Source organism: Colias croceus, chromosome 1 (assembly GCF_905220415.1).
Source record: "Colias croceus chromosome 1, ilColCroc2.1".
NCBI lineage: Eukaryota > Metazoa > Arthropoda > Insecta > Lepidoptera > Pieridae > Colias > Colias croceus.
The window spans coordinates 6300621-6326701 of record NC_059537.1 but is presented as its reverse complement, the minus strand read 5'-3'; the positions used below and the strand labels follow the sequence as shown (position 1 = coordinate 6326701).

The 26081-nt window shown below is 35.0% G+C and overlaps 2 protein-coding genes across 2 annotated transcripts in view; one reads left to right on the top strand and one right to left on the bottom strand.

The window, feature by feature from the left end:
* LOC123695986 (dynein axonemal heavy chain 8) overlaps nucleotides 1–12597 on the bottom strand; it is a 42079-nt gene extending 29482 nt beyond the window's left edge. The window contains exons 1-21 of the mRNA XM_045641956.1: nucleotides 12177–12597; nucleotides 11998–12108; nucleotides 11136–11247; nucleotides 10917–11059; nucleotides 10459–10660; nucleotides 8014–8177; nucleotides 5639–5815; nucleotides 5250–5353; nucleotides 4425–4644; nucleotides 3937–4083; nucleotides 3587–3726; nucleotides 3408–3492; nucleotides 3183–3328; nucleotides 2314–2458; nucleotides 1961–2059; nucleotides 1550–1676; nucleotides 1203–1305; nucleotides 953–1118; nucleotides 649–784; nucleotides 293–404; nucleotides 123–187 (exon numbers count right to left, since the gene is read on the bottom strand). Of these exons, the coding sequence (XP_045497912.1) occupies nucleotides 123–187; nucleotides 293–404; nucleotides 649–784; nucleotides 953–1118; nucleotides 1203–1305; nucleotides 1550–1676; nucleotides 1961–2059; nucleotides 2314–2458; nucleotides 3183–3328; nucleotides 3408–3492; nucleotides 3587–3726; nucleotides 3937–4083; nucleotides 4425–4644; nucleotides 5250–5353; nucleotides 5639–5815; nucleotides 8014–8177; nucleotides 10459–10660; nucleotides 10917–11059; nucleotides 11136–11247; nucleotides 11998–12108; nucleotides 12177–12503 (3031 nt within the window). The 5' untranslated portion in view covers nucleotides 12504–12597. The remainder of the gene's footprint in view (nucleotides 1–122; nucleotides 188–292; nucleotides 405–648; nucleotides 785–952; nucleotides 1119–1202; nucleotides 1306–1549; nucleotides 1677–1960; nucleotides 2060–2313; nucleotides 2459–3182; nucleotides 3329–3407; nucleotides 3493–3586; nucleotides 3727–3936; nucleotides 4084–4424; nucleotides 4645–5249; nucleotides 5354–5638; nucleotides 5816–8013; nucleotides 8178–10458; nucleotides 10661–10916; nucleotides 11060–11135; nucleotides 11248–11997; nucleotides 12109–12176) is intronic.
* Nucleotides 12598–13199: 602 nt separating this feature from the next.
* On the top strand, nucleotides 13200–26080 carry LOC123696017 (DNA helicase MCM8-like). The gene is made up of 15 exons (XM_045642000.1): nucleotides 13200–13460; nucleotides 13543–13772; nucleotides 13868–13955; nucleotides 14263–14394; nucleotides 14800–14915; nucleotides 15360–15464; nucleotides 15688–15834; nucleotides 16114–16333; nucleotides 16891–17033; nucleotides 21988–22127; nucleotides 22697–22787; nucleotides 22926–23059; nucleotides 23236–23464; nucleotides 25114–25275; nucleotides 25654–26080. The coding sequence occupies exons 1-15, from the start codon at nucleotides 13244–13246 to the stop codon at nucleotides 25846–25848; spliced, it is 2349 nt and encodes a 782-aa protein (XP_045497956.1). The 5' UTR covers nucleotides 13200–13243; the 3' UTR covers nucleotides 25849–26080.
* Nucleotide 26081: the final 1 nt, after the last annotated feature.

Sequence of the window (26081 nt, the reverse complement as noted above, 5' to 3'; positions counted from 1 at the left end):
ACAATAAAAAACGAAATATTTTTAACAATAACGTAAAGTGGCATCGATAACTTAAAGTATGGAAAGATAGATAATGTAACTCTTAATTTCTAAAATGAATAATTGTATTGATCTTGATATACCTGCATCTTCAGGAAAAACACGTGTAGCCGATGTTACTTGCTTAAGAGCTTTTTCAGTATCCAACCTAAAAAAAATAATTATTATTATTGTAGAGACATTAATAGACACAAGAAAATAAACATTTCTTAAGCTAAAAAAGCTTAAAAAATATTATAAAAAAAAAACAAACCAATTATTCTTCAAATCTTGAATTTGTTTTGATGGTACACTGTCCAGGAATTTATTTATGAGCTCAATCACAGCAAGCTCGGCATTCCAAGATTTTTGTTGTAAATCGCTTGCTGAAAACGTGTGAGACATAAGAAATAATAATATAGAGTATGATAGTATGTATGGTATTAATTATATGAATGTTAATTCACATATTTTCATAGGATTTCTACAAGAAAACTATGCATTTTTGTCTGTACAGACAGCTCGAATTTTCATATCAATACAACATATTATACATATAACAGGACTTAATACAAAGGTTAATTAAATTGACTGTAATGAAACATTAAAATCCACCATACAAATAATTACCAATCTCATCGCGTCTCATTAAGTTTTCGTCATAGAACACAGTTGGGTCGACCGCTTGTTCCGGCAGATATACCAATAATGTTTTAGTGATAGATAATAGAATTGCATCAATACGTGCTTCTTTCATATCTACAACCTATAAATAAATTATTTTTAACGGACTTTCCCTAAATGTTATATTTTTTTTGTCAAACTACGGAAGGTTCTCGAGTTATAGCATATTAATTGTGGCCCAGTAAAGAAAATAATTAATTCATTAAATCTTAGAATATTACCAGGAAATAAGTTACATAAGAAGCAATACCTCTTTAACAAAAAGATCGACTTCATCTAATACTTCCTCTATTTTATCACAATAAGCAGGTATTTCTAGCGCCGTCCAAGTGATTGTTGAGAATCCTGGTTGGAATGCCTTTTCTAGTTTTACTAGCTGCGCTCGGAGTAACGGCAAATACAGTTTTGGCATACTTCTAAAATGCACGAAAAATATTTAACAAGACATGCGCTGATAAAGTATTAATTAGTTAATTAGTAATATTTATTTAATTTATTACCTTCTTATCTGATCATTTCTGTCTACCAAAGATTTTATCCTTTCGAAATTACTGAATATTTTCTCTTTGCAATATGCTACAATTTGAGCTGCATCAGGAACACCTATAATAAACGAGCTTTTAAATTCTTCCAAAGCTATTTAAAATACTGCAGAAAAATCTTCTACTAAGATGAGCTTCAAACTAAAGATCAATCGATACGATATAAAAAACCGAACTGACTACTAGGAAATGATGGTTCTTCACAAAATATTCTTCTACTCTTTGCGTTGATGAACCTACATCCTCTAGGGCAATAATCTCCCACCATTGCACCACCGGGGTCTCAATTAATTTAATTAACTTACTCAAACCCAATTGCCACATATATTCCACTTCTCGTATGCACTCAGGGATGTACACACTGAAGTTGACAATATACCGATTGGTAACAGGATGTCTAATAAGCAAAGGTGCTATTAGACCCAGACGAACCTAAAATAATAGTTCAAAAGTTTTAAATTAAGTAATATCCGATCCTTCTAATATAATAAACATGAAAGTTAGTGAGAACGAATGTATTATCTTTATCAATATTTCACAAAAAAAATCTGGATCGATTTTTGCAGGTTTAAATACATCAGGCTAATATAATATAAAACATGACCTATAGAAGTACTTGATTTTGCCGGCGGGTTAAACCAAATGGCACAGCTACCTAGTAATAGATATTATAGACATTGAATTACCATAAGTAATATTTATATTATGTAACTTACCTGTCCCACATTTTCAGCCCAAGCACTGTGATATATGAATTCGAACTCCGTAAAAACAATAGACATCACATTATACAGTTTTATACATCTTTGAGTGTTCTGGAAAGTTAGAATTAAATAAATTCCTGGTAAATTTATGTGTTTCAGTTTCAAAGTTTGTAAAGTTAAACTCTGCTTCAACTTTAAGATTTGTTAAACTTTCATCATTTGTCTTCAATACAACTTTATCTAAACTTTATCGCAAATACAATTTCGAAGCTATGGTAAAAAGGTAACTATATACTACTCCGTATTCCTGCGTATTATTGCTTATATCCCCTTTTTATTACTATAAAAATAAAATAGACACACACCATATGAGTTATAACTTCATGATGTTTCATAAACTCTTTCATGGGCCCTTTAATGTTCTTATCATAAAAGCGAATCCACATAACTCTACCGGCCACGGGCGGCATGTTCCTCGGTAATTCGGGATTTTCACGCTCTTCGTTATATCTTTAAAATTTATATTTTATATTATATATCTTTAAGCTTATAGACTATTAGAAATAAAATATTTATTATATCATTAAGGGCTGATTTTTCAATCGTTAGTTAAAACTTATTCGTCGAATAACGTAGCACGTCCTACGCACGTTATTCGCGCGTAACTAAATCTGTATTTTATAGTAGGACGCGTGAGAGATTAAACTACCATTTCAAAAATATTTTTCTCTTGCCTTTGTTTGACAGGTAATAGGTGACATTTTAATATTACCGTGTAATACTTTATTGGATGGGTAAGTTTTAACTAAGGGTTGAAAAATCGGGCCTAAATAGAACAATATATAATAGCAATCAAAACGGATATATTTTGTTGCACTTGGGATGAATTCACGCGAGTAGCTTTATTTGTATTATGTTATAAAAAGTAATGTATGTATTTAGTTTGTATGTTAAATATTTCTATGTAACCAATTAAATGTAAAACCACTATCGTATTGGGAAACTGTAATGTTAGTGTGTGTTTATAAATAAATAAATAAGTAAATAAATAAATATATTTTATACAAACAATTACAAATGACAAAAATTAGGTTTCTTGAAATACAGGCTTAAAATTTGATCAATCAGTCAATTATCAAAGGAATTTTAAAATGTCTGTCTCAAATTCAGGTGATTATAAATTTTGTTGAAATTATAATTCTATCAATTAAGTTCTTAAAAAAATATTATATACCGATCACGTATAGCCTCGATTTCTGCAGTATAAGTACTAATTAAATCATAATACTGATCTTCCAAATACAGACAATCTAATTTCAACGTCTCGAATCTTGCTAACAGGTGCAATGCGATTTCTGTAGTTGGACATTTATTTACACTCTGCAAGAATTAATAACAAACTGTTTGAAAATAATCATTATTTAATTTATAATTATATTAAGTATAATATTAAACTTACTGCAATCATGAAATTTTCAAGCAATATCTCTTGAGTAGCTACCCCATCTTTATAAATTTTGTAGTCCTTATCAAAATCTGGACGTCTGCAATTTAATTTATACATAAATAACTCAATAACTATGTATTTTTATCTTGATTAATAATTAATTGATATATTTTTATTGCATTTGAGCTTACCTATGATCTAACGCGTCGTAAGTTTTGGAAGAGATTGCTTTAAAGAGCTTATTAAAATTTGCAGCATATTCTTCTATACCTTCTAATGTAGTCTTGTTCAAAACATAATACGTAATGTACGTTTGAAATAGATCTATTATCTGAAAATTAGAATATTTTTCAATTAGCCATTTATATTATATAGGTAATAGCACAGACTAATAATAATATACTACGTATGTAATAGCCATATAAATATGTTGGAAAAAAAAAGTTGATTATATGATGATCCCTATGTTCTTCTAAAAGTGTATCCTTAGCGCATTTTTGAATGAATATCGATATGTGGTTTCCTTATAATTTATATTTACCTTTAGTAAACGCCTTCTAAAAGTTTCAAATTTGCCAAAAATATACATTTCCGAACAATCAAACGGTCTCTCGTCAGCCGCTTCTCTCATTTCCTCCTGAGTATCGCTATAGCATTCACGGTAAAAACTGTATAGATTCAAACATAACTGCAAATTTAAAAATTACGAAATATAATTATTAATATTCGCAGTATGGATAAGTTCAATGTTGAAATAGACAATCGAAATAATTGTTTTTAACAAAAAACTAAACTACCTTCAGTCATAACTGGACAAAAGTTTAATGGGAAGACACTAGTTTTCAAATAGAAAAAATAGAATGATCGAAATCGATTCACCCAGTTGAAAGATCCGAGGTAACACACCCAAGAAAATACAGTCGAACCTGTCCTTTCTTTGAAGTCGGTTGTCAAAAAGAGAAGACTTACGGGAATAACAACTTTTACCACTTTCGTTTAACATATTTTACGAAAATTCTTCAAACCTACCTTCGACTTCTTAATAAAGTTAAGTTTATCCTGGTTCCAAATGGTCTTTCTACCGTTATTTGTCAGATAGTCCATGCACATGTTTAATATCTGATTGGTGACCTTCACCAACAAAGTGGATATTTGCTTGGTTGTGTTATAGTATCGAGACGTAGCGAACACCATACGAACAGTGTATAATAATCCGGGTATAAACTGTTGCATTGTTAGGGGATCACATCTGGAATATATGTTATATGACAAAAGTGATTGGGAACGTATGTGACCGATTTTTCTTTAATTAATGTATAACTTCAGGAACTTTTTATTACTCTTTCTAAACTCACTTTTACACAATACTCGCAACCACAATTCTCAAATTTGCAAGTTAACAGTGCTTTCTCCCAATACTAACTACCCTCTTTTTGTTATTATACTTAGCACGTCGAGTTCAACTACCCTCATTAATAATCACATAAAATAAAACAACTGTGATCATGTATTATCAAAATAATACCTGCTCTATTTTCTACAATGATATTTTTTATTTATCACGATGAATTTGATACAGTTTCACGATTAGAGGTAAAGTATCTTAAAAGTCAATAATGCTGAACTGCAATAATATTGTTAAAATAGTGCTTATATTTAACGTAAATACATTCAAGCATCCAGACACTTTTAAGTGGCAATCAAAACACCCACTCTAACTAACTAAGCTTAAAACAACCCACAATACAAACTGGGTATTTTCACAAGTACTTTTCTAGGATTGCGGTTAACATTGCAAAAAATAGTTAAATGGAATGCAAAATGTAACTTTTTTTATTCCAAGAAATAAATTACCGGTATAATGGTTCACAATACTTTTCCAGAGCGTATAGATATTTCACATTATCATAAGCTTCGTTGTAAAAATCTGTCACTTGGTTATCCAAAGCTCTCCATTTCTAAATTATAGAGCGATATTTCAATGCATCGTAAATTAAAGAAAAAATCTATAGATTAGGAATAAGAATGAACTAAACTTTAGTAAATCAACTAAACGATTTAAGATTTACTGGGCTACATTAAGAACATTTTATAGAGTACGCGATGCGTAATCAAGAGCTTTTTAAGCAATATTGTTTTGAGGTCTTTAGGACGTTCAACTTACAGTTATATCACAGATACTATAGTAGGTTATACTAGGTAATATTAAAGGAAGGTAACAAACTTTAAATACATTTGTTTACCTTTATAAGTTTGGATTTGGCTCTTATAAGTGTATGAATATACATTTGACACGGATCACTTTTAATGTGCTCAATTATTGATGTAAAAGTAGTCAGCTGTCGTCTCCAATGATCCAATTCAGCTAATGGCCCGATGTTCGAAGGCTCACGACGTAACTGTTGACTTTGAACTAGGACCTATAAATTATTAACAACTTTTCTTTATTAAAAAGAAATGAAATCAAAAGAGATTGAAGAATCTTCAGTATATTTCGAAAATACAATAACAACGATTTATTCAAATAACGAATCCAAGTTCGTACAATATTAGGTAAACGCAGGTATTAACGACCCCTCTAAGGCAATTTCAAAATCAACCATATTTTTTAAGTATACTGGTTCTTCCAAAGATTTATAGTTTCATTTTATATGCTAGTGCTATGTCTAAAAAATGTTTTTATTTAAGAAAATACATTCTAATAAAGGATTATCTTGTAAAAAATAATTTACAATGTGACTTAGTCGATTGTTGCTATTACCGACCCATAAAAACGGCTGTGCAGCTATTAACGATTTTTATGCAGCTATTCCCGATCGTATGTGAGAGGAGGCCTTTTCCAGCAATGGAATGTATAGAAGCTAGTGATGATGATGATTACCGATCTTAATAAAATGAAATAAAAATGCAAATATATTCGTATTTTTTTTAGTATGGTTATTTTTAATAAAACAAATGAGTACTTCTTAGTAATGAACTAAAATAATTATAAACTTTTAAATTAATCAACATAATACTATTAATATAATATATCTTAATATATATAAATCTCGTGTCACAATGTTTGTCCTCAATGGACTCCTAAACCAGTTAAGCGATCATAATAAAATTCGCACACCATGTACAATTCGATCCAACTTGAGAGATAGGATAGTTTTTATGAAAAAAAAAAACGTAAACATGTAGGTACCACGGGCGAAGCCGGGGCGAACCGCTAGTGTACATATATTAAATTAAGGATTTCAAACTCTAGGATATTTCCTTATGCTATTTGATTGATTGCTTCAGCGAGTTGTGTTTTACTGTATACTTTTCGCCGCTTTCGTGGCTCCATATTTCTGGAAAAAAATATAATTATATGTTTTATGTTAATTTAACCTAAAAAAATATAATTTTTAATAGGCATCTATTATTTCATAAAAGTAATAAAAATATATTTGCACGCTCAACTACGAGCAGAATGTTTAAGGATCAATATTATCTGTATCTACAAACATCTTTATTCTACATTCTGCAAATAAATCAATTTGAATTTGAATTTGTAGATGAGAAACTAAACAATCTATATTCGATCGGTAATAGCTTCCTATAGTTGCTATTGCCGACCCACATGGGTCGGTAATAAAGTATGTAAGTATAAACCTAAATTGTATTACCGACCCATAAAAAAATGGTTATTTTAATTCATTCGACCATCAGACTATAAAATAGATTATAATTGATTAATGTCACACAAAATATGAACAAATGCATATTGTTTGAACAAAAAAACAATGATTTACTACTGTAACTATTCGATATCGATCCTCGAAAAATATCATAACTTTGTATAAATTGACAACGCTAAAAGGTAAAAACTAGACAAAAAAGTTTAGGTCGCTAATAGATTTTTATGAAGACTAATAGCTTAGATTTAAACTGGTCTATAAAACCACTTGTGTTAGTGTGATACAATTACATAAAAGAAAATTAAAACAAAAAGTTACGTTGCTGCCATTGCCGACTTATGGGTCGTTGATACCTGCCACGACTTAAACTGGTGAAGCTAACACCGTCCCATTTTAATTTAAAGTTTTATCGTTTCAAATTACTTTCTATTAATAAAATGTTGTGAGAAATGAAAAGTTGACACTTAAATGCATTGACATTTAGTAATATAAAATAAAGTATAGATGTCATTTGTTTGTAAATGTCTTAAAAAGATAAATCACAGTACTTACCCGAAGGAACAACGGAACAGTACGAAACGTCCTGCGTCCACGCTACCCCGCAGCAACTTACGTATTTTAACTCTTTTTTGCACAGTTACTCACACTAACGTAAAAGTATACGATGCTCAAATAATACATTCGTGTATAACTTTGCCTACCTATAGCTAAAATAGTTCTGGAAACGTTTAAATTTCGAATTACTATTATAGGTCGGTAATACCTTCAGATTTTCGATGGGTCGTTGATAGCTGCGTTTACCCTTGATAAATTCTTAATAATTTTTTTACCCTTATAAACCTAGTTTTAAAATAAGCCTATCGGTACGACTCTTAGTAGGATCTCAAATTTATTTTAGTGCCTCCAAATTATTCTAATAAGATACCTCTTTCGATAATTATTTATTTTACCATAGTTATCTGTTTATTCCATTGCTTCACGTAAGAACAAATTTCTTCTAAAACATGAGTTTTAGTGATGGCCAGTTTCATTTTTTCGGCATCTGCTAATTCTTCTTCATACAATGATAAGTTTATTTTGAACTTCGTGCAACAGTCCAAATCTATCTTTGTTTCTGCATCAGAAATTACAAATATGTATTGTTTTAAATTTAAATTTTGAATAGGTATGTGTAAGCAAATGCATTTTTGTGATAGTTTAGCTCAAATTGTTACAGATAATTTTTGTTGCAATCGATACTGTTACAGCAATTCGGCTTTCTGCTCAAAGAAAAGAATAATCATCGATAGATTTTATACCAAATTATAGTCGATGATATAGACTGAGAAAAAAGACTGCGTAGCTAGCGATGGGCTCAAGGTGGGGCAACAATAAAAAAATAATATTATGTAACCAGCAACTGTATGTACCCAAAGTCATATCCAGGTCTTCGAACCTCAAATGCCGGTGGCACGGCCGGCGGCTGTGCCGCCGGCATTTGCGAAGGCATTTGCGAAGGCATTTGCGAAGGCATTTGCGAAGGCATTTGCGAAGGCATTTGCGAAGGCATTTGCGAAGGCATTTGCGAAGGCATTTGCGAAGGCATTTGCGAAGGCATTTGCGAAGGCATTTGCGAAGGCATTTGCGAAGGCATTTGCGAAGGCATTTGCGAAGGCATTTGCGAAGGCATTTGCGAAGGCATTTGCGAAGGCATTTGCGAAGGCATTTGCGAAGGCATTTGCGAAGGCATTTGCGAAGGCATTTGCGAAGGCATTTGCGAAGGCATTTGCGAAGGCATTTGCGAGGGCATTTGCGAGGGCATTTGCGAGGGCATTTGCGAGGGCATTTGCGAGGGCATTTGCGAGGGCATTTGCGAGGGCATTTGCGACGGCATTTGCGAGGGCATTTGCGAGGGCATTTGCGAGGGCATTTGCGAGGGCATTTGCGAGGGCATTTGCGAGGGCATTTGCGAGGGCATTTGCGAGGGCATTTGCGAGGACATTTGCGATGGCATTTGCGAACGCGCCTGCGAACGCGCCTGCGAACGCGCCTGCGAACGCGCCTGCGAACGCGCCTGCGAACGCGCCTGCGAACGCGCCTGCGAACGCGCCTGCGAACGCGCCTGCGAACGCGCCTGCGAACGCGCCTGCGAACGCGCCTGCGAACGCGCCTGCGAACGCGCCTGCGAACGCGCCTGCGAACGCGCCTGCGAACGCGCCTGCGAACGCGCCTGCGAACGCGCCTGCGAACGCGCCTGCGAACGCGCCTGCGAACGCGCCTGCGAACGCGCCTGCGAACGCGCCTGCGAACGCGCCTGCGAACGCGCCTGCGAACGCGCCTGCGAACGCGCCTGCGAACGCGCCTGCGAACGCGCCTGCGAACGCGCCTGCGAACGCGCCTGCGAACGCGCCTGCGAACGCGCCTGCGAACGCGCCTGCGAACGCGCCTGCGAACGCGCCTGCGAACGCGCCTGCGAACGCGCCTGCGAACGCGCCTGCGAACGCGCCTGCGAACGCGCCTGCGAACGCGCCTGCGAACGCGCCTGCGAACGCGCCTGCGAACGCGCCTGCGAACGCGCCTGCGAACGCGCCTGCGAACGCGCCTGCGAACGCGCCTGCGAACGCGCCTGCGAACGCGCCTGCGAACGCGCCTGCGAACGCGCCTGCGAACGCGCCTGCGAACGCGCCTGCGAACGCGCCTGCGAACGCGCCTGCGAACGCGCCTGCGAACGCGCCTGCGAACGCGCCTGTGAACGCGCCTGCGAACGCACTTGCAAACGCATTTGCGAACGCATTTGCGATGGCATTTGCGATGGCATCTTCTTTACCTTGAAAACTTTTTTATAACACTCACTTTATTCTGTGTAATATTTTCTGAAAGTTTTTTTTTCTAAGGCCCATATTTTTTTGAGTTTTGTAACTAACTGTTGTACTACACTCATTTTTCTTACAGTTTATGTAACATAGAAGCCTCAGCTATTTTCTTTTTTCGTGTGTAATTCGTTATTCGAATTATTCTTATTCAAAACACCTTATTGTTCACCTACCACATCACGAAATAGATCCAAAATGTGTCCCTATCTTCAGCCGTTTGGTCGCTGGGCGTATGACAATTATTTGTTAATCAGTCATTGTAGAGGTAAATAATACTAATGTTTTGGTCTCATTTTCTGTGTCGACTGTCGACTTTCGAGAATCGAGTGTGAATTTTCTAACGGATATTAAGCTTAGTAGTAAGTACCTGGATAATTCAATTTTTAGATTTGGTTAGGTACCTTCCAGGTCAAAGCCTGGGTGGGGCAAGCTCCCCACCCTGCCCCACCGTGGCTACGCCCATGCACCTACGCATGAAATTATGAGATGTGACGGACCACAAGATAATAATATCATACAATACATAAAAAGACAACATCTTACTTTCAAGATAATCACTAAAAAGCATTATCTTCGAAATGTATGTCTTTATTATATCTGAACTTCTAGGATTTGGCGGGTTTAGATCTCCCCACGCCTTACAAACATTTAGAGCTGGTATATAAACTCGTTTTATCGTTCTATATATTCCCGATACCACATTCTCACTTTCTTGGTTCATGTCAAAGAAGACTAAGTAATAATCCTGCAAATAATATGGAATATTTTTTAATTTCATAATAATATTATAAATCACATGAAAGTTTGTAAAACCACTGAACGGATTTTGATGATACTTGGCATTGATGTAGCATAAGTGCCAGAATAACACAAATGCTATAGAAATACTTGCCTTTGCGCGCGTTTTCATCGTTTTAAAAGTTATACAATTACTTGTAGCAAATTTAATAAATAAAATTTCATTTTTGAACCTTAACAAACAAATGAAATTGCATGCGTACCTCAGCTACATTTTTAGTATCAATAGATTTATTTTTTATTCGATACATGCCAACGCACATGCCTTCAGTCCCTATAGTACCCGCATCCGATATGTAAGTCCTCTCCATTCTACCTTTTTGATTTGGTATAAAACGGCCAGATTCTAACAAAAACAAAATTTGTTAAAAAAAAGTCCAAGGGATAAAGAAGATATAAATGGGATTATAATCATTCTCTACCCATTTTCAATGGCGGCAACCAAGCATCGCAAAGAACTATACAGTTTCTGCCGCCCTCAGCTACTGCACTATCCAAAAGATCGATGTGAATATCCGCATCGTATACTCCTTCCTTTAATAAATAATTCAATACATTACATTTATTTATTTGGATTTGAGGTTTTCTTCTTTGTAGGCAGGATATTTAGAGGTTTTCTACATTCTGTGATTCTTTGCAGGGCCTAAATTACTACGCCAAATTATGTATAAATAGCCACCCATAACGGATTTGTGGGTATGTGGCAACGTAATATCGTATTACCACACTATTACAATATTATTATTGTAATACTGCGGTATTACCCAAATGGATAAAGAAAAGAGGATTTAGTTTTTAGTAGTAACTAGTAGTTTTTATTCAAAATGTTCTTAGCATGTTTTTAAAATAGTAATTAACTGTTAGGTATACTTTTTTAATCGGTCTAGTAGTTTCCGAGACAAGTGCATTCAAATAAACATATAAACTGTTCATATTACTATTTACTTTATCAGTAAGTACCTTTAGATTTAAATCAATGGTCAAACTCCCGCAAAACCTGCTAAATCGATTTGGGTGTGGTTTGATTGGAAAAATCATATATACCTACAGGCTTTTCATGGAGGAACATGAATTATCTAACAAGTCCGCTGATAAATATAATATAATCATCTGCACTCGATACAAAAGCTGCGGTGTGCCTGCACCCGCTAGGCGGATTTTGCGTAAGATATTATGATGTATCGTTTTTATCGCAGGCATTTTATAGCAGGTTTTTTTGAAAAAATATGAAATTAATTTCTATGTTTATAATTTGGACAAGATAGAATATATAAAATGTTTTACCAATACGTATTCAATAGATTTATTTAAAATAGACGCAGCATTTTCCAATAAAAATCTATGTTGTGTCTTCAATCCACCAACTCTATTATTGCGAGCTTCTTTGGCTTTAGCCTAAAAATAACACAAATTTAATAGACTATAAATAAAACGAACTTATATCATTTAGGTATTTTATTTACTTGTTTGTCTTTGTAGGACTCATGGGCCAGTGCCAAAGTACTCATAGAAATCTTGCTCTTCTTCTGAATGTCTTTTAAACGTGCACTGACATCAAGGATTGCTTCCAAAGCTGTTCTATCAACATCAAGTATCTCGTCTGCCTCTTCCTGAGCAGTTTGATAGATTGATTGCTTCCTTGAAATTCTTCTAGCGATTTCGTCGATTTTCACTGCAGTATGCTCAACGTCTGCTGTATCTCCTTCAACAGCTGCTGCTTCACCAGCTTCGGCGTTTTCAGCATTTTCTGCAGGTGCCTCCGGTGGAGCCCCACCAGCTTCTTCTGACATGGTTTATGCTACATAAATCTATAAGGTAGGTAATAACTAAAATAACTATTTGTATTTCTGACAATATTTTAAACTAAAAATAATACACCTCCTACGTCTGACAACAAACAGTTTATGAAAGCAATAAACAAATCCGCGTCAAAAATCCAAACAAACATTCCATTTTTAAATTTTAAATTACGTTCCAAAATTGTAACTTTTTATTAGATAATAAAATCGGAAAGTCTATTGTAATAATATTTTAAAGTATCATAAATTATTGTACCTGGGATTGTACACTATTGTACTTATTAATATGAATTCGATCGAAATAATTAAATTATAAAAAAATAAAATTTCTAAACAACTCTCTATCGCTTCATAACGTCCGATCAAGTTCATTAATCTACTGAAAAAAAATTAATTTAAAAGTCATTCATTTTATTTAATATAGCTTTTTTCGCTTTTTTAATAAGCTAAATAATATATAATTAATTAATTAATCTAAATTAATCGTAAGATTCAGCCGATTTTCTATACTTATATTTTAAATATGGCGATTTTTTACTACAGCCGTCATCATGACAGATGACAGATATACAACAGAAATTATTAGAAAATGCTGCAATTTTGTGCGGGAAAAAGAAAACTGATTGAATAGAGTTTCGCACAAAGAGTAAAGTAATATAAGGGCAAAAACTTCAAACAACATTTATTTACTATAAAATTTTTCAAATTTTCATGACAGAAATTTTATAAAAATGAGGCGAAATTGGCGAGGGCGATACAAAAATAATTGGAATCGAAACAGGAATAATACACGAAACTCCGCAGACACCGGCAGTGTTAATAATTCTACATCTTCCATTCCTATATCTAATACATCTAGTTCCGTTAGAGCTCCAGCAAACCGGTTACCTATTGTAGTGCCTATAAATTCAGGAACAAATGTATGGAAATTGTACTTCCCTACAGAAGGTCTGTAAAAACTTTTCATATCGATGCTAACTTTATTATTTTTATCACTTTAACAGAAACAGTAACAATATTTTATTTACAGAACAGCCGAGTACAGAAGTTTTACCTCGTATACAATGCTTTAAAACCTTTATAAATAAAAACAGAACAATATTTGATTTGGAAAAAATTGATCAAACCAGAAGTGTTCCTTTAGATATTCAGAGTTTAACAAACGATGAAGACTTTAACAACCATTGGTCTTCATTTCAAACAGATTTGTTTGAAAAGCCGGAAATGACATTACGCTTGTTAGAGTTTTGTTTACATGAGGTTTGTTTATTATATTTAATAAATAATTCCAATGCCCTCTTGAACTGCAATTCTATCTTTCTAGTTAAATAATGTGAATATTATTATTATTACAGAGCCTTAAATGTGAATCCAGCATTAAAGTTAGAGTTTTTAATCACCAACCAGTAATACCTATAAGTAATTTAAAGGTCAACTATTTTGGTGAGTTTAACAATATTTAATCTCTTTTTTAACAGTACATTTACATCAAACGGACATAGAGCTAGAGAGAGGCATTATTTCCTGATCTTTTAGTGTAAACGTAAACTCATGTTCAGTGTTGTTCAGTATTAGAACATTGCATAGAATCTTTAAACACACAAAGAACAACGAAAGAATGTTCTACGCCTGTTTACAATAAAAGAAGTCGACATAGTGGCATTAGAATGAGCAATCGCTTGTTTGATGTAAATGTATGTATAACACGCATGCATTTATTTTTATTGGTTAATTAATTTCTATATTCCAGGGAAACTCGTTACAATAAAAGGAACTGTGATAAGGGTGGGTAGTGTTGGACTGATTTGCTCATCTATGGCTTTTGAATGTAGTAGCTGTCATAGTGTACAAGCTGTAATGCAGCCCCAGGGTGTGTTTACAGGTAATAACTGAAATTTTATTATGTTTTTTTGTTTAGTTTTTCTTATACATGACATGACTGAATGCCAGATTGAAGCATTTTTGTTATGTGATGAAAAATTATATTTTTAAAGTCATGGTGCAAGTATGATATGAATGTGCTTACAATGTAAATTAATATGTTTGTATGTTTACACGTCTAAGTAAAAGCCTTGGTCAATTTTGATGTCCTTTGCTTAGATTGCCTTGATGATATCGAGAGAGTCTGGTGATATTTTTTAATTACAGCCTTCAATAAGCTAGTTTGTTCTGTTCATATTCAAATATTACAAAAATGTATGGGTAATGGGTACTTTCATATTTCCAAACTTACCTTTTTACTTTCTTATTAAAGGAGTTATTAATTGTTTATTCTTATAATTCTCAGTACCAAATTTTTGCCACAATTGCAAAAGTGGTCACAAGTTTGAACCTCTGCAGTCATCACCATTTACAAATACAACTGATTGGCAAGTTGCTAAGATACAAGAAATACAGTCACAGGTATTACTTATAATGTTTTGTTTATATAAATATATTTGAATCTCTTTTTGTATTTTAAGATCTATGTTCATTTTTAAAAACTGTTAACTGCTCCAATGCATGTGACTTGTTGAAATGTATACATTAAAGAAATCAATAATATACGACAAAAATTATCATTGCAATATGTGGGAACAGTCAAACATATATTATATTAATACAAGACAGTAAAATTATACTGATTTTAAGGGCTGATTTTTCAATCCTTGGTTAAAACTTATTCATCGAATAAAGTATTACACGAACATATTAAAATGTCACCTGTAAACTGTCAAATACGGACAATTACAAAACATTTTTGAAATGGTAGTTTAATACGTTATTCGATGAATAAGTTTTAACCAAGGATTTAAAAATCAGTCCTTAATTAAATAAATTTATTGTTTTTTTTTTTTTTCCTTCTAGAGTTTATCAGGTACAATTCCGAGGAGTGTTGAAATAGACCTTCAAGGCGATCTGGTTGGTACAGCCTGCCCGGGAGATGTCCTTTCTGTTACAGGCGTAGTACAGGTAAAGAAAAGTGTAATCATCATTTGATGCAGTTGGAAATTTATTTTGTAAACCCAATAAAAAAGCATTTTTAATTTGCAAGTTTAATTTTTGTAACAACGTAATTTTCAAATCGTATAAATTACTGGTTCATTTTTATTCTAGCGCAAATTATTTATAAATGAAATTTAAATATATATTTCAATATTATTAGTATATATTGTAGATATTATATTGTCAGTAGGTGCGTGGTGAAAGCAAAGGTGGAGAAGACGGCAAAAGAGCTGCAAGATTGTTACAACTCTATGTAGAAGCTGTTTCTATTCACAGCCAACGGAATTTGAGCAATCCAACGCTCACTTTCACTCTAAAGGATTATTATGCAATACAGGTACTTTACTCTTATAAAAATTGTATTTTCGTTCACATACAGTATCTGTAATTAAATTCTATAATTGATTTTTTTTTTAGTTTTATGGCATTCAAATGCTTTATAGTTAAAATATGAGAAATTTTAAAGAATAGAAAAATTCGAGGCATAAATGGGATTCGAACCCACGACTTTTTGGAAAACCGGGACAACGCCCCACCTATACTTTAGATTTTATTTTATTTTATTCTTTTAAAATGTCTTATTTAATTGAATCGCATAATTTTACGAATTTTTCAGGAAATCCATGCATCAGAAGATGTATTCAGGCTTCTAGTACATTCTCTATGTCCAACTATATTCGGGCATGAACCCGTCAAAGCTGGTCTGATTCTGGGCTTATTTGGTGGTACTGAAAATGATAATGGCTCGAGAAGCAATCCTCATGTTTTGGTTGTTGGAGATCCTGGATTGGGAAAGTCTCAGTTGTTACAAGCTGCCGCACATGCAGCTCCTAGAGGTAATATAAAATATTATATTAAACTAGCCTTCCTGCCGCGGCTTCGCCCGCTTTGTTTAAAACCTAATGAAATATTCCTCGAAAATCACTTTATTTAGAAAACCGAATCAAAAGATGTTGCGTTGTTTTAAAGATCTAAGTATACCGACACATAGACAGAAAACGACTTTGTTTTATACTATGTAGTGATGGTATTTCAAGGTATGTTTTTGTTGAATGTCAGTAAATAATGTTTAAAAATATATGTGGTAATAAAGTCGTTGTTATTAATTTTATGACATCTTTACGGCTACACTAATATTCTACTTTTTTATGGTAAATATTATTTTATCATTGACTTCACCTTGCTCTTGGTATATAAAGTTTCCATTGTATTTAATGACAACCTGTTTATACCAAGTATATTTAATTAGGTTCTATAAAAATATAAAATCTGTCCATGACATTTGTACTACTTTAACTGTATGCAGTATGCCGAAATGAAAAGGCTACTTTGCCCGAATTAAACCTGAATGAAGCGAAGCGAATAGCTAATTTACTATAAGTTGTATTTGCAGGTGTGTATGTTTGTGGAGCGTCAGCATCAGGCGGTGGTCTAACCGTAGCGCTCGGCCGAGAAGCCGGTGGGGACTTCGCCCTCGAGGCAGGTGCTTTGGTCCTCGCTGATAAGGGCGTGTGCTGTATTGATGAATTGGATAAGGTATATAGATTTTGTTATGTTTAAATAAAATTTACATCACAGCAGAGGCGGCTCGTGACAAAATTTTATGGGTGTTCACTTGAAATAAAACACTGAAAATACCTACATGGTGTAAAGCAGTACAATTTAATTAAAAAATTACTTATAAAGGAAAATCTATTAACCTTCGTAAAATATGTCTGTTTTCATCGACACGGTCATTGAACTCGCGTATTGACTTTCGGTACGCGGAATCTTAATGCTTTACGAATGTCTTGTCGTTCGATAGACGCCAATTGCAGTTCATTCAACAAATGGTACCTACCGAGATTGTGAATGGTTTTTCATCTTGATTGAAAGATGAGCTAAGCCGGCTCGCCCGCTTCAAATAAAAGACACGGAAAACAAAATATTTTGTTGCTTTCATGTTCATCACAATCACACAACCACGGTGTTTTCACATATTGTTCGGATTTAAACACACTATAGTTTGGGTTCGTTAGTTAATGGGTTTATTGGAATTATACACTATTACTGATAAAAGAACATTTATTATAATATTAAAAAAACACAAAATACTACAAGGATCAGATCAAAACCGTTACAATGAATAATTTTAAAAGCGCAGAGACATGGCTGGACGCTGGCGAGATTGTAACTGACTAACTTTCTCTTTTAAATACCTACGTCGTATCCCGAAACCGAACGGGCGGTCGACGAGTCCTTTAGGCGCGCGGGGTTGCCACATTGCTTGGCGCTATATCCTCCCCCTCCAAGTCAGTAGCAATATCTGGTGCTGGCTTGGGACCTTGTTTCTTCTTTGGTCTACCTCTTTTACGACCATGAACAATTGGGGTGGAAACACCGGTATAAGGGGTCAGAAGACTGACATGGTACTTGCCTCGGAAGGTATTGTTATTGTCCACGACTTCATAGGTCGTGGAAGATACGCATTTGGAAATTTTGTATGGACCTTCGCGTTTGGGAGCAAATTTACTGGTGAATCCCCTAAAAGCTTTATTTGGGCGATGGGTCTCCACGAGTACGAGAGCACCCTCCTTATAGGTAGGACTTAGACGACGGTCTTTATCAGCAGCACGCTCTCTAAAATCCTGTGGATGATCAATTCGCCCTTTTACTTGAAGGTAGGGCGTTTTATTGGGCAAATAATTTGTATCAGAGATTATTGCCCCCGAACGACCCGTTCCTTGATTAGGTTCAATCTTATTCACAGCGATGGAAGTAGGTCCTCCCCCTGAACTGAAGATACCACTATTATCTTCTAGTATAGTTGTTAATTTATTCTTATCAACATCTGTTAAGAGAGTTGTCTCGCACTCGCGGAGAACCATAGCAGAACGAGCCACAACGTGGTCGTCTCGTTCGTATTTGAGTTCAAAAAAAGTGGTGGAGCGCATTGAATATTTGTTGTTAAAAAAATCTAGTACCATGCCAGCGTCCCGGATAAAATTCATCCCCAATAATGAATCGGTGGCGCCTGGTAAAACTATAAAAAGCGTATGGCAACTCCGTGAACCTTTACATTGACTAAAGCGGTTTCTACTATTTCTACGCGCCTAGTACCATCGGCAAATTTCAATTCGGTTTCTATGGATTTGAACACTTGCCCATTGGCACGCAAACATCTCGTTAAACTGACACTAGCAACGGATTGTTTAGCACCGGTATCCAATAAAGCGGTACCGATGGTATTGTACACTTCCACACTGAAAATTGGTCGCACACACGGTTTAAATACTGAAATGTCAGCTACTATTGATTGAAATGAAGATGTGGAAGGCATAGGTGCGCTTCGTCTTTCTTTACACACTTCACAATTTGATCGAACCACCCCCGGTGCACCACATCCAAAACAAGTGATTGCCGGGCGCGGTTCCAATAACTCTGGTGAAAGTGCGGTTTCCTTTTTTACAGGTTCTGAAGCGAGTCTCCTTTGCGATAACTTCCTACAGTCGCCTATATTATGTCCATAAGTTTTGCAATATGAGCACCTCAATCTTTGTCTATTGTTAGGTGGTGTATTGCTAGACGAAGGTATCGATGTAGAGGTAGAAGGTGTTTGTATTAACGGAGATTGTACAACAAGTGCCGGTGTAACGGGTATATAAGTATTTTCCTTGACGGGCGCGGTAGCGCGCACTTCATCAAAAATATCTTCCACCACTCGGGCGTGTTGTAACAACTCGGAGAACGACGCAAATATAGTTCTCGGTACTCTTTCACGAATCCTTCTATGAAGCAGGCCGTAAACCATGTCAAGCTGCACTGGATTTTCTGGCAGTGTATTTGGTGGGAGTTGTGCAAACAACGATCGTATTCGACACAGAAATACATCTGTTTTTTCATCTGTTTGTTCGCGGCTGAACACTTCTCTATATACTTTATGTGGTGGCAAGCGCGGTCCAAATGTCTGACGCAATAGATGTAAAGCCTCATCCCGACTAGAAATGGAGTGCTTCACGCCTTGCCACCATGTGGCAGCAAAACCTTGTAGTAGCATCGGTAATCCTCTCAACGCCATGTCATTGTTGACTCCTAAGCAGTCCTTGTATATTTGAACAGCGTCTATGAATGCCATTATGTCTCCTTCGCCGTTAAATCTTGATGAGCAATTTGAAAGATACAGTTGATGACGGCGGCGGCGCGGCCTGGTAAGGCGGCTGCCGTAATGCTTGAAGTAAGTATACAAACTGCTGATCTGATAAAAGCACAGGTGCTGAAGCCGGCGGCTGAGGTGAGGCGACAGGCGGAGCACGCCCGTGCTGCGATCGCGGTAAGTAGTCGGGCGACTCACGCCCGTATAGCGGCGGAGGTGATGGGGCCGAGACGCCGGCGGACATAGGTCCAGCCAGCGGCGGTGTTGATGTACGAACATCGACAGGTACGGCGCTGCCATGTGAAGTAGACGGTAACGAACCGTCATACTGCTCCGCAACAACAGGGTGTGTGTTAGGTCGCTGTTCACTGTGTCCGATACTATTCGCACGTGACCGAGTAAGCACCATGGTTAATAATAAAAGTTATGCAAACACAAATGTTCTAAGTAAAGTGTAAATTATAAAAAGTCTAACGTATATAAAAACCCAATCTATAACAATAGTCATTCATATGTAGTATCTATTGTAATTAACACTTACTATGTAAAATTATAAAAGTCAAACGTATTTAAAATAACCAAACTATAGCAAATATTATTAACTAACATTTAATATTCACAAGTCTTTCAAATATCCTTTAAACTTACAATTAAAACGATCACTATAAGTTTAATACGACGTTCACTATTCACTTATGTTCAAAACACACGATAATATTCATAATGTTATATACAAAAGTTTTTAATACTTGCTAACTGTCTTTTAAACTTAAATACTGCACAGCCTAACGTTGGGACGCCACATATAGTTTGGGTTCGTTAGTTAATGGGTTTATTGGAATTATACACTATTACTGATAAAAGAACATTTATTAATATTAAAAAAAACACAAAATACTACAAGGATCAGATCAAAACCGTTACAATGAATAATTTTAAAAGCGCAGAGACATGGCTGGACGCTGGCGAGATTGTAACGGACTAACTTTCTCTTTTAAATACCTCTACGACACATCCCGATATCTAACGGGCGGTTTTCGAATCCTTGAGGCGCGCGGGGTTGCCACATTGCTTGGCGCTATAACACGCGTATATGTTTTCGTTTCTGTCGTACTTACATTTATGCGTAAATCAAGTTCAGGCCGTGGCGGTCCCTTAGCTTTCACTTTTTAATGAACGCCACATTATAATTGTCCATTTTAACACTCACAAGTAATACTGATAACTACAGGCTATTTCAACAGTCAACACGTATCTTATGCTTTTAATTAGAAAATTCCCGAATATACATTCGCGCGCGTGCAAGTTGACTAGAGTGTTTGTTTATGTATGGGTGGCAACGTCGCGCGCAAGCCGCAATCGCTGTCTTGTTTACGGGCGCCCGGGCACGCGGTAAAAACGAACCGGCAACGTTTGCGGGAGCGGCGCTCCGAATTTTGCTATATTTTCATAGAAAATCTTCTGTTTCACGCGCAGGACTCTGACAAAACTATCTCTTTCACTCCTATTGGATTTCGTATTAGAAAATGTACTAAATATTTTTTCAATGGAGCGCAATCGTGAGCGCTCCGCTACGCGCGTTTTATAATACAGTATTATACCTACAGGTGTATGGAATGATGGAATGATGGATATATTCATTGGTATTGCCAGTAGTTTTTTACGATTACGATTGATTTTAAATAGTAATAATTAATATTAATAATGAAATTAAGGAGTATGATTTTATTATAATTATTTATGGGAGTTCACTGCACCAGCGCTCCTTAGGGCGAGCCGCCTCTGCATCACAGTATTGAATTAATAATCATTTGTCTTTCCTATTGCCTTCATTGGATGATGAAGAATTTATTGAGCAACATATAGGTATAAAATAAAATAATGTGTGCGTGTACACACGTAAGAAGTAAAACTTCTTTATGACCTTATTTTTCAAAAAAACATTACTATATGCAACTTTACAGAAATACGTCGAATCACGCGTGGTAGGGATAAGAAAAAGATGGCACGTAACGGAAAAATGTCACGCGTAACGCAAAAATGTTACACTAAATTTTTTTCCGACCCCGATAAAGAAGTTTCACTTCAAAAACTTGAACGATGTCAAGGGACATCCGGATGGAACGAAGTGTTAAGTTAGAGAGAGACAGACAGAAACCACGCACACGCCGCACGGCTTACAATTCTAGCAAAAACTTTACTTTTGATATACTGTCATACGATACATACTGTTACTTTAGCAACAATACCAGTCCTGAACAATAAATTGCTCTTAACTTACAAAATACATCGTTATCTACTTTGATTTTACTCAAAGGCCAAGCATTTGAGTAAATAAATGTATTTGAATGGACATAGATGTCGTGCCACCACAGCAGTCTACTAGAAGCGATGGAACAACGTCGGGTGTCCGTCGCTAAAGGGGGCGTGGTTTGTAGTCTGCCCGCACGGGCTACCGTACTAGCCGCTGCTAACCCCGCTGCGGGGAGCTATAATAGGTACGAATTGTATCCTACTATATAATATTATAAATGCGAAAGTTTGTGTGGATGTATGGATGTTTGTTACTCTTTCACGTAAAAACTACTGAATGGATTTGAATGAAATTTTGCACACATATAGAGGGTAACTTGGATTAACAGATAGGATAGGTTTCATCCCGCAAATCCCACGGGAACGGGAACTATGCGGGTTTTTCTTTGAAAACGCGGGCGAAACCGCGGGCGGAAAGCTAGTTATTTTCATAAAATGAATAAAAATATTGATAATAAAAACATCTCTGTATTTATTAATTTTTAGATACCAAGGCACTGGCTACTGTATGTAGAATTATGATACGAATTATTAACTTTCTACATGCCTATATAAATTAAAAAACTTCTCGTTTTAAAATATCGGTCAAGTGTGAGTCGGATTCGCGACACGTCCATAAAAAATTGTCAGCCATCTAATTTATGATTTTGCCCATACTCGATTTTTTTATTATTTGTTGAAATATCGACAACAAAATTAAATCATTCAATTTATATCTGAAAACTGTCTATGTTATAATAAATTTATTTTTCAGAGCTAAAACAGTATCAGAAAATTTAAAATTAAATTCTGCGTTACTATCCAGATTTGATTTGGTGTTTATACTTCTGGATCAACCTGATGAGGTAAGCCTTTTGAGTTTTACCATGGACGAATATAATCTAAATATTTATTGGGTCCATGGTTTTACTAATTTATAAGTATTTTTAATATTAATTATTAAGTTTTGGTGTCACTTTTAATTATTATTTATATTTTTTTAGAAAACAGATGCCATGTTGTCAGAGCATGTTTTAGCACTACATTCGGGACCAAAAGGAAAGAAGAAAGCAACTACAAATTTTGATGCTTTCAACACAAGTTCTACTCAAAACAATAGCAATAATATGTCTCTGAGGTATGTTGCATATTAAAAATAAGAAATAATCAACCTATTATGGTAATAATTATAAATTTCTCTAAAACTAAAATTACGTAATAAAATGCATTTTAGATACTTAAATACTTAATGAAACCATATTTTTCTAGCAACCATACTCATAACAAAATATATCTCTTACAATATTTTTACAGTCAAAGGCTTCGTCTAAAACCAGGCGAGGTAATCGACACACTACCAATGGTACTACTTCGCAAGTACATTGCATACGCAAGGAGATACGTACACCCAAAACTTAGTACTGCAGCGGCGAACGCTTTACAGAACTTTTACTTGGAACTACGTCATAATCATCAGAGTACAGTGAGCGATGGAACACCAATCACAACGAGGCAATTGGAAGCTTGCATTCGGCTCACTCAGGTATTCTAACATCTATTTTTTTTTAACTTTATGTAGGTAGGTACTTAACAATAATTTTTATTCATCATAATGGAATTCAAGAAAAATGAGATCGACGTTTATCATAATCCTAAGTATAAAGTATATAAGTATTGAAGTGAAACTTTGTTGAGAGTAAAATTTCAAGGTCGCATCATGGCATTGCCGTCACGTCATGGAGTAAGGTGACGATTTTGGTATGCTTGAATCTTGCTAAAGAATTCTGACACGTGTGCACGACACACACGCTCTTTTTTTAAATATTGAGTTACATCCTGTTAAAAGAACTAATTTGTGATCACTGATAGATAGGGAGGCGAGGTAGCTAAATGGCGTAATTCAACGGCGTCGTCGAGACTTATCAAAATCGAAAGAGAAAATAATTTCGAAAAGAAAAGCTTCTATGGTAAAAACCATTTTAGCGGTGGGTTTGGCGTGTACGGATTTTCAAAAATGTAAAAAAAAACAGTTACTTGGGCATTCTCGAGCGCGTCAGATATTCATACTACGTATGCCCCAAGTGCCTCTGATAACAACGGTATACTAATCTGCCGGTTTGCGTGGTGGGGCTAGGCATATTAATTCGTCAAAAATGCACAAAAAAAAATTTACTCGAGCGCGTCAGATTTTCGGAAGGGGTGTTAAGTAGGCCCCAAGGAAGCTCCCCTTAAAAAAACTGACGATTTCGGCATGACGATAAGTTACGATGAATTTTTGAAAATGCAGAAAAAAAAGTCCTTTTGAAATACTCGAGCGCGTCAGATTTTCATAGGGGAGGTTTATCTCGGTCTCCTGAAAGCATATTTTCTTAATCTGACAAAAATGTTGGTGGGTTCTCTTAATCTGACCGAAAAAGGTTTGAGAGTTTCTTTTTTTTAATCATCGTTATTTCATATCAATTTTTCTTAACACCCTCAGTTTTCGAGATATATTCAAAAAACCGGGAGTTTGAGTTTTTATGATGCTTCAAGTCAAAAAGTTTTAACTTTGGACAAAAATGTAAAGAGACCTTTTTTGTGTAAAATAAAATTACCTTTTTTGTTTATTCAAACTTTTTTTTTGTAAAATGTATCGTTCGCGACTTATATACTGCAACGCGTTTTTCGGAAGACGAAATGGCTTCTCCAGACTTCCGGTCACGCGGAAACCGGCAGATTTTGTATTTTTAGTAAGTTTTAGATTATATTCTTCAAAATAAAAATAAAAACAATCGCGCTCGAGAATGCCGGATTAACGTTTTTTTTTTACAAGTTCGCGACCCTATAACTTGGCGGCGTCAAGGACTTATCGTCAGATTAGTTAAATTTAGTCTTAAAACACTAAAATCAACCCCCAATATCTTAATCTGACGCGCTCGAGTATTTCAGACTATCGAATTTTTAATTTACTAATCTGATCGTCTATCCTGGGCGCGCGTCACTACTTAAAGAGCTAAATAGTTAACAAGGTTGTTCTATTAGGTCTAAGGTATCTCTCATATCTTAAACTGCCACGCTCGAGTATTGCAGAAAATTCCCCTCTTCGCCTCCCTATCTATGAACCCATTGATGTAAAAATTATAAATAAATCGTTCTTCAAACACTTCATATACAATATTAAACTACATTTTATTTCTGTAATTTATTATTCAGGCGCGGGCGAGAGTTGATTTAAGAGAAGAAGCCACAGATGAAGATGCAAATGATGTTATAAGCTTACTTAAACATAGCTTAGTTGATACATTCAGCGATGAATTTGGGAATATTGAGCTATCACGATCAATCAATGGGTCCGGAGTCAGCTCTAGGAATAAGGTAGCCGTTAAAAATTAGTAAATCCCAAATAATTGTCATTGTAAATCATTTAGCATGATAGATGAATGGCGTTATTCAATATAGAGAACCTCTTATTAAGCTAGTTGGCTTAATTATTACTAGCTGTGCCCGCGGTTTAAGTCGCATTATTGTTCTTAGCATGATTATATTATTATAATATACCTAGTCTATAACAGTTTTTCAAATCAGTCGGTCCCATAGTTCCTGTGATCAACCAACCAAACTAACTTTAGCTTTATAATATTAGTACAGATTTCATCCTTTAAAAACTATCTACTACATAAAAAAAAATCTTATTTTATTTTTCTATATGCTCAATCTTGCTCTAATAGTTCTAATTTAGGTACTATTTTTCAGGTCAAAAAATTCTTAGACGCGATATCAAGAAGAGCTCATCAAATGAATAAAGATGTGTTCACAAGACAAGAGTTAATTCAGATTCATAAAGCAGCGGGTGTTGCTGGAGATCCAAATGATCTTATAGAAGCTATGCATATTCATTCATATTTATTACTCAAGGGGTCTAATACGTACCAATTAGTTGCAATATAATTGATTATTATTTTAATTTAAATTTGATCTAATTTCGACTCACTTTGATGTGATTACTTATGGAAAATTGTATTTTTGATAAAAGAATGATGTATGGTAAATTTCATAAAGTGTTGTTAGTATAATTAAACTCGAAAACATAATATGTAATTAGCTATTTTATTTATATTGCAAATACTCATAAAAATGTGATGACACGATTTTATAATAAACTAAAGCATAAAATAATATAC

Excerpts from the sequence above, each read along its gene's own strand:
- LOC123696017 (XM_045642000.1), top strand. The coding sequence starts at position 13,244 with ATGAGGCGAAATTGGCGAGGGCGATACAAAAATAATTGGAATCGAAAC. Across the intron at positions 13,461-13,542 it reads ATTGTACTTCCCTACAGAAG|AACAGCCGAGTACAGAAGTT; the intron begins GTCTGTAAAAAC and ends TTTTATTTACAG. Across the intron at positions 17,034-21,987 it reads GTATTGATGAATTGGATAAG|ATGTCGTGCCACCACAGCAG; the intron begins GTATATAGATTT and ends GAATGGACATAG.